At 31.6% G+C, this 9028-nt stretch overlaps 1 protein-coding gene across 1 annotated transcript; it reads left to right on the top strand.

Moving 5' to 3' along the window:
* The first annotated feature begins 3232 nt into the window (after positions 1–3232).
* LOC108453105 (endoribonuclease Dicer homolog 2-like) lies at positions 3233–7123 on the top strand. The gene is made up of 8 exons (XM_017751031.2): positions 3233–3615; positions 3732–4150; positions 4245–4348; positions 4566–4762; positions 4956–5165; positions 5254–5664; positions 5810–6088; positions 6279–7123. Exons 1-8 carry the CDS (start codon positions 3418–3420, stop codon positions 6624–6626), a joined length of 2166 nt encoding a protein of 721 aa, XP_017606520.2. The 5' UTR covers positions 3233–3417; the 3' UTR covers positions 6627–7123.
* The last annotated feature ends 1905 nt before the right edge of the window (positions 7124–9028 follow it).

Genomic DNA, 9028 nt, shown 5'->3' on the forward strand with positions numbered 1-9028 from the left:
CATCCCAGGTTTGTTAATTGATAGGAATGATGGATAAGTCTTTATTTGATCCAGATCTGGGTTTTGAACGATTGAAATTGTAGGGGGTTCTTCGAGTTTGTTCATGTGTATGCTTCTTGATGAAGAACTTCATGTTGGTCCATGTAAAAACACTAAAACATTTAGAAAAAGGGAAATATATGCATTGCATTCGTTTTGATGGCATGAATAGTACACAGTAATATCATTTAGAAGTTTCTCGATCAACTGTTAACATGAAAAGTATCTTCTGGTTAGAAGTTATATTTTATTTGTTCTTTAATTTTTATTTTAAAAGAATTTACTAGTTGTTCCCAGTTCACCACCTCTATAATCTGTTATATCATTTCTTCAAACCTTAAGCCTTCCATTAGATTCTTCTTTCATTGTTATGGTGATAAGGAAAATAAAAATGTTTAAGATGGTTTGTGCTATAAAGACACAAGTATGTGTTGCTTGAAAATTAGAGGATGCAAGTTTACTTCCAAGTGTCATAGATGTCAATATTCATATCAATAGTGTTTACTGAGGTTCCTTTGCTGTTAGTGCTGTCCCATTTTTGTGTCGCTGTTTGATCCATGTCTGAGTGACTGTTCGTTGTATCCATTTTTTAATGAGTTTTTGGTGGTTGTTCTGATTTAGGTTATGGCTGAGGTTTTAATGACATGTGTATCCGCATTGATGGTGTTGGTGCTTACGCTCTCTGAAATGAAATGAGAGGCCCTGTTGGTGGCAACTTATGAAACATTTTGGGATTTTTACTTGTATAATACAAATTAAAAAAATTAAATATTGAAATGGCATGTCAATATCATTATTCATCAAAATGGGGTGTTTGAAACGGTTCCAAGAGGTGAAGGGAGAGAGATGGGTGGCACCCATTTTATTTTTGACACAATAATTGAAACATCATCACAAAATGATGTGTTAAAAAAATTATTTTTTAAGGATGGAGTATTTTCCTATAATTTATATATCTTTTGGATTTTTTAAATTTTTGTTATAAACTTTTTAAAATTTTAATTTTTATAAATTTGATTTTTCAATTAAAGTTTTCTTTTTTTTGGAATTTTTATATGCTTTTTTGAAAATTTAGAAATTTTGATATGTTTTAGGGGTATTTTGTAAAAAAAAAATTATTACAATTTTTCTAAATGCTTGAACCATTTAGATTGTATTTTTGCACATAGTGTCGTTAATCTCTCTCCCTCCACCAAAAAAAATAAATTTTTTTTATACTGGTGTCGCCTATCTCTCCCCCTCCTCCGTTAAAAAACATATATTTTTAAAAGAATGATGCTTCAATTATTATGCCAGGAAAAACATGGGTGCCGCCCATCTCTCCCTCTCCACCTCTTGGAATTGTTTCAAACACCCTATTTTGGTAAATAATGGTATTGACATACCATTTCAGTATTTAAGTTTTCAAATCAAAAGTAGTTAATTTAAAATTAATTTAAATTTAAAATGCACAATTAAATTATATGTTTTTAATAAAATTAGAATATGCTTTAATGATTTTCATCTTTTATAATAATTCAAATAAATATTGCTAAATTATTGTTTTTTATTTAAAAAAAGAGTAATATATTTATAAAATATCTAGTCTAATATATTTTAAATTCATTTTAAATTTAATAATAATGTGAGTGATGCAATAATAATTAAAAACATGATAAGTAGTTCAACATTGTTTTAAAATATAAAATATGTAATTAAACTTGGAAAATAAAAAAGATGCGAAAACAAGGAGTGGTTATGTTGTAATATTCCCAATCTCTTTTTTGTTAGGTAATTTTGGCCATTTGTTGGCCAGCACCATACCCCCAAAATTTTTTTTTTAATCAGATAAAGGGGTGCCGACTATTAATGTGCCAGCACCCAAATTTAAAAAAAATACATAGATACCGACTATCTAATTCCCATAACTCAATTTTACTGTTCATTTTAAGTCATTTGAGTTGGATAAATATTTTTAAACTAGGGTTATTTTTATAAATATTTTTTTTTTGGGTCAAATGGGTAAAATAGTCACTTTTTGCATGGTTACTCATTTGCATTTGTAAAGGGTGTCTTCTGCCTATACCCTTTTATGAAAGAAAATTCTTAACGTATGGATATCAAATTCTTAACGTATGGATATCAAAGTATCTTTTATTATGTGATAATAACAAAAAGAAGGTATAATAATAATTAATTTAAAATTAATTAATTAAGAGTTTTCTTGAAAAATAACATTATAAATTAACGTTAAAATATCTCACTAATTAATATAAAAAAATTAGATAAATAATAATTAAAAATACATTTTCATCGAAATTGTACCTAATAAAATACCAACAAAAAAATCTTAATATATTAGTATTAATAATCAATAAAAATACATTTGTTTAAGGTTAAAATATATTATCTTATAAATTAAAACAAATATTTAATTAGGTACTTCAATCTGAAGTAACCTCAATTTCTTTTAAAATATAATTTTAAAATTTAATTAGGTACTTCAACATTAAGTAACCTCAATTTCTTTTTCAAAAATAATTTTAAAATTTAATTAGGCACTTCAGTAGTAAGTAACCTCAAATTTTTTCAAAAATAATTTTAAAATTACTACATCACTTATAAATATTTATTAATTTATAAAAATTCTTTTACTATATGGTTTTAATATAAAATATTATTAAAAATATATTTAGAACTTGCTTGAAATAATTTATAAGAAAAGAATAATCCCCCAACCCACAAAAAAAAGGAAAGTTTCAATCCTCACTTCACATTATTATTATTATATAATTCAGGCATTCTCTTCTCTCTCTTCACTTCCTCGTAGCCATTTTTCAGTAGTACTCCTTTACCAGAGACATATAAGTTGGATTTTCTTGATGATATGTTTTTGGGTTGTTGGCCGTGAGTTGGGAGAAAGGGTTTCTCTGATTTTATATTTATGTCAGCTAAAATCTAAAAAAAACAGTAGAACGTTAAAAAATGTCATGTGTAACCCAGAATGGTTGGGATTCTTTGTTATGGTAATGTGTTTACTTATACAGGCAGAGAAGTAATATAACTTTGTGAGCCATGGAGCCAGTTGACATGGAGGAGGACATTTCTCAACTACACCCTGCTGATCCTCTCCCTTTTGCTTTAACAGACAGTCTTGTTCCTGATATTGTTTTTGAAGAACATGATGTGGAAGAAATTGGTAATAATAATGCATGTCCTTATTTTCTTTATCTCAAATAGTTAATGCATGTGATTTCAAGATATATAAAGTTGTTAGAAGAAGTATCTGATCTTCGTTTATTTTATTTAATTATTTGATTCGTAGAAAAGGAGCCCTATAATGATGATCAACCTATTTTCTTTCCGCCTGAACTAGTGAATAAGGGTTCACTGGACTCCATGACAAAGTACTACTGCTACTTAATGGAGTTGAAGCAGAACTTTGATTATGAGGTTCCTGTTCAGAACATCATGCTTCTTGTCAGGAATCAGTTTGACATGGATGAAAAAAGTATGAATATTGAGTTAGAAGTTGACAGGGGCACATTAACAGTTAACATGAAATATATTGGACTAAAATGTCTTAATTCTGACCAGGTACTATATATTTTTTAAATTTTATTATTGTTCTAGGGTGATAAGAATAGAAAATATATTGTAATGCGTTCATATTTTAACATTTTACCCTCTGTGCGCTTTTTCCATTTTGGTAGGTTATCTTATGTAGAAGGTTTCAGCTTGCAGTTTTTCAAGTACTTATGGATCGTAAAGCTGAAAAGTTGGCAGAGGTGTTATGTGACCATACCTTGGGGAATAATTCTGAAATTGATTATCTACTCCTCCCATCAAATTATGTGGGCCAGAGTCCTCTAATTGATTGGTTGTCAGTTACTTCTGTCACATTTTCTTATGAAAAGGCCTGCAAGAATCATGTGAACTGCAATGCTGATATATTGATACAGATCAAAAGCGGTCTGGTGTGCACTTGCATGATCCAAAATTCGTTGGTCACTACTCCTCATAATGGTCATGCTTATATTATCAGTGGTCTTTTAACTAATATAAATGCAAATTCACTTTTGAGGTTGAGTGATGGACGCTTAATGACTTACAAGGAATATTATGAAAAACGGTAAGCATTTCTTTAGTAATTTTCCAAAGAATTAATGTGAATATGCGATGCTTATGTTTCTGGTTATTAACTGTATTCTCATGTGACATTACAGCCACGGTATCAATTTATGTTATAGTCAAGTCTCTTTCCTTGCTGGGCGACAGATTTTCCGGGTGCAAAATCACATTCAAAGGCGCAGAAAACAGAAAGAGAGAGGCATGTTGTCTCCTATCATCTTGCCTTTTTGAGATTAGTAAGGATAGCTTTGGATGATCTTCGCAATTGAATTCAACTGTTAAGAACAAATTTTCATATTGGAAGATTTTTGTAGAGAAACTAAGATTTTCGTAATATCTGGTACAAAATAGGTTTTGTCCAAGTTTTCATACCGGTTCAGTTTATTTTAATATTAAATTTTTTATTTATGTTGCAGAATCAAGTAACCCATTCGTAGAATTGCCTCCTGAGCTTTGTTGTGTAGTAATGTCTCCCATATCGATCAGCACATTTTATTCTTTCACATTTCTTCCGTTAATCATGCATCGACTCGAGTCTTTGCTCCTTGCTACCAGCTTGAAAAAGATGCATTTGAATCATTGCGTGCAAAATGTTGCGATTCCAACCATGAAGGTGAGCTAGCATACTTTTGAATACCACTTTTTAGAGCCACCTATGCTTTACAGAAACATGTATTACATCTTAAAATTATCTGCTGAAGTATTATTGAGAAAACAAACAGTATGTATTACATCCTTGTGATATGTACAGTTAAGTGTTGCATTTTATATATTTGTGTTTGACTTGGCTCAACTATGCTTGGTAGGTTTTGGAGGCAATTACTACCAAAAAGTGCCTAGAAAACTTTCATTTGGAATCACTAGAGACTCTTGGTGACTCTTTTTTGAAGTATGCTGTTTGTCAACAGCTTTTCAAAAAATATCAAAATCATCACGAGGGCCTTCTTAGTATTAGGAAGGAAAAATTTATTTCAAATACAGCTCTGTCCATGCTAGGATGTGACAAGAAACTTCCGGTAAGTTGTCTTCTAGATATTTATTTAATTTATCCAATTGTGTTGTTATATAGTCAGTTCTCTCTTTAATATGCTTTGGAAACTGCAGGGGTTTATCCGTGATGAGCCTTTCGATCCCAAAGACTGGATGATTCCTGGTTATAATTGTGGAAGTTACTCATTAAATGAGGAAACACTGTGTAATGCAAAAAAAATATATGTTAGAGGAACAAGAAAGCTGAAGTTTAAGAAGGTTGCTGATGTTGTTGAGGCACTTATTGGTGCATACCTTAGCACGGGAGGCGAAGCAGCTGGATTACTATTTTTGGATTGGATCGGTATAAGTATTAATTTCACAAATATACCATATGAAAGACATTTTAAAGTGCGGGCCGAGAAGTTTGTTAATGTCCAGCACTTTGAGTCCCTTCTACACTATTCATTCCAAGACCCTTCTTTGTTGGTGGAAGCATTAACCCATGGTTCTTATATGCTAGCTGAAATTCCAGGATGTTATCAGGTGATAATCTGCCATACGAATGACACATTAATGGTGCAATTTTTTTTTTCATCATATGTATCTTAATGTCTTATAATCATGGGTAGTTGGTTCATTTTTCTCTCTCAAGTTTAAATTGAACATAATTAATACTTTTTCCTTGCAGCGGCTGGAATTTCTAGGGGACTCCGTTTTAGATTATCTTATTACTCTGCATTTATATAATAAATATCCTGGGCTCACGCCAGGATTATTAACGGATCTTAGGTCAGCATCTGTTAACAACAATTGCTATGCATTATCAGCTGTAAAGGCTGGATTTCATAAGCACATTCTCCAAAGTTCACAGAAGCTTTACAAGGAAATAAAAGAAACCGTCGAAAGTTTTCAGGAATTATCGTTGGAATACACTTTCGGCTGGGAATCTGAAAAATCTTTCCCCAAGGTTTGCATTAGATTACGATTACCACTCTTGATTATTTACATAGCAATGCTCGCTTATCAGAGTTTTCTCCTTATTTTGTGAAGCAGTGTAGAGTAATGGGTTCTTAAAAGCATTATTTTTATCACCATTGCTCTCGCTTAGAGAAAAAATAATTGTTGTGAATGTTTCTTAAATGATCTTATTATGACAGGTACTCGGTGACGTGATGGAGTCACTTGCTGGAGCTATTTTTGTTGATTCAGGATACAATAAGGAAATCGTATTCCAGAGTATAAGGCCACTGTTGGAGCCCATGATTACTCCGGAGACTCTGAAGGTTCACCCTGTCAAAGAGCTATATGAGCTCTGTCAAAAGCAGCATTATGAACTAAGAACACCCATTGTTTCACATGAGGATGGCATGTCTTCTATTACGATAGAGGTTGAAGCAAATGGGAAGGTATTCAAGCACACATCCACAGTTTGTGATAAGAAGATGGCCAAGAAAGTGGCTTCCAAAGAAGTTTTGAAGTCTCTAAAGGGAGCCAGTTGTAGCTAGATTTTGCATTTGACCTGAGCGGAGATCAAACATCTATTACATTGCCGTAGCTTTAGCAAAGCTTGAAAACATAGGGGACTCGATTTGCAGTAGAGTATTTGGGTTACCTTCCTCAGCCAGGGTACCTTGATTGAGAACAAATACTTTGTCAGCATTCAAACTGTTCAAATAGAGTGTGTGATTGGGATCACTGTCATTCCTCAAAGGAAAAAATTGACCCTTTATAGGTGAAGGGCTTCATAAATACTTTCTTTTCGAGTTTAGCCATAAACTCAATTGTCACTGACTGCTCATACATGTTTGACAAAACCTTTGCACGGGATAAATGATGGTATGATTGGTCTCATAGGAAGAGATTATGGGGACTTTCCCCCAAGTACATTAAACATGTACGCAAATTCATAAGCTTGATGGAGGGGACTAAATAACTTACTTCTACCCTAAGCATTACAGAATCTAAATGTTGAAATACTTATATATTTATTTAGATAGATAAATCTTATTTAGATAGATAAGTTTTATTTATTTTCTAGGAATATTTTATTTTATCTTTTAGAATAAATGTTTGAGTAGTTTATTAGAATAAGAGAATTATTTTTCCAATTAGGATTATGACTTTTTTAATTTCAGTTATTTAGTTAGTAATATAGAACAATTTTATTAAAAGTTCTCTTGAGAACTTTCATGGCATCTGAGTTATGTTAAATATCTAGTAACATCATGGTTAAAATAACCTTCATTGGAGATAAGAAATCTAGCAATCAAATAGAAGAAGAAAATTCTACTGATGAAACAATTACCGAAAGTAAAATGACTCAAGGGACAGAGGCATCTCATCTTTCTTTTCAGTTGACATTTCACGAGATGAATGGCAAGAATTATCTGGAATGGTCACAGTCTGTAAAATAAGCAATTGATGGGCGCTACAAGCTAAGTCATTTAACTGGAGAAGTCAAGCAACCATAAGTGGGCGATCCAAAGATGAGCAAGTGGAGGTCAGAAAATTCTATGATAATTGCGTGGCTTATTAATTCCATGAAAACATCTGTAGGTAAACCTTTTCTTTTTCTCCCAACTGTTAAAGATGTTTGGGACGTTGTGAAAGACACCTATTCAGATTTAGAAGACGTTTCACAGATCTTTAAGCTAAAAATAGAACTTTGGAAAGCTAGGTAAGGGGAAAAGGAATTATAACGAGATGATGTCTCTTTAGCAAGAACTGGATCAATATTATAATGATGAATGAGAGTGTCGTGGACATGGTGTAAAAGCTATGAAAAAAAAAAGAGAATGAACGAGCTTATTTGTTTCTAGCTAGTTTAAATAAAGTATTTGATGAAGTGAGAACTCGGATCTTAGAGAAAAAATCACTTCCAAAACTTCGTGAGATTTTTTCTGAGGTTAGAAGAGAGGGAACAAGGAGAAAAGTAATGTTAAGTCAGGGTTTGAAGCTAATGATGATAATTCTGCTCTTGTAATTATTAAAAATAATGATAATAGTGAAAAAAGGAAAAAAATCTTGGTACGATCACTGCAAAAAAATTGGTATACTCGAGAAACATGTTGGAAGCTTTATGGAAAACCGACAAATGAAAGAAAAAAGAGTGGCAATAGTCGTGGTTCACAATTAGAGGATAGTAGAGCTTTCCAAACAACTAATGGAAATTATGAGGGCCAAAGTTCTCTGGAAGGGTCTCCATTCACTAAGGAACAATTAGAGCATCTACGCAAGATTTTTCAATCACTATAGTTTCGGATGAATTATTCTATTCCTAACTCATCAAATAATCCTTCTTTCTATTTTTCCCAATCAGGTATTGATTTTTCTTTTTTACTATTTAAGATATTTGTTTAAATTCAACCAATAACTACTTTATGTTTAAATTCTGTTTCTGATTTTGATAAGGTTATGATTTGGTATTATAGGCTTGGACATCATAATTTTTACTATTTAAGATATTTGTTACCTAATCTATTTAAAAATAAAAGTCCTTCATATTACTGTGAATTTTGTGAATTGGCTAAACATCATTGGTCATTCTTTCCACCTTAAAAATATAAAGCCTCCAAACATTTTTCGTTAATTCATAGTGATGTTTGAGTGCCTTCAATATTCTCAACTTTTTCAGGAAAAGGTTGGTTTGACACATTTATTGATGATCGTACTCATATTTGTTGGATGTTTTTATTAAAAGATAAGTCTGAAGTTAAAAATGTGTTTCAGTCTTTTTATGCTATGTGAAAACACAATTTGGTGTGAAAATAGAAGTATTTCAGAGTGACAATGGTCGGGAATTTTTTGTGACCAATTAGGTGTTTTCTTAACCAAACATGGAATAGTCCACCAAAGTTCTTGTACAAATACACAACAAAATGGGATTGTAGAAAGAAAAAATCGACAT

The sequence above is a fragment of the Gossypium arboreum genome, chromosome 5, assembly GCF_025698485.1.
Source record: "Gossypium arboreum isolate Shixiya-1 chromosome 5, ASM2569848v2, whole genome shotgun sequence".
NCBI classification, from domain to species: Eukaryota; Viridiplantae; Streptophyta; class Magnoliopsida; order Malvales; family Malvaceae; genus Gossypium; species Gossypium arboreum.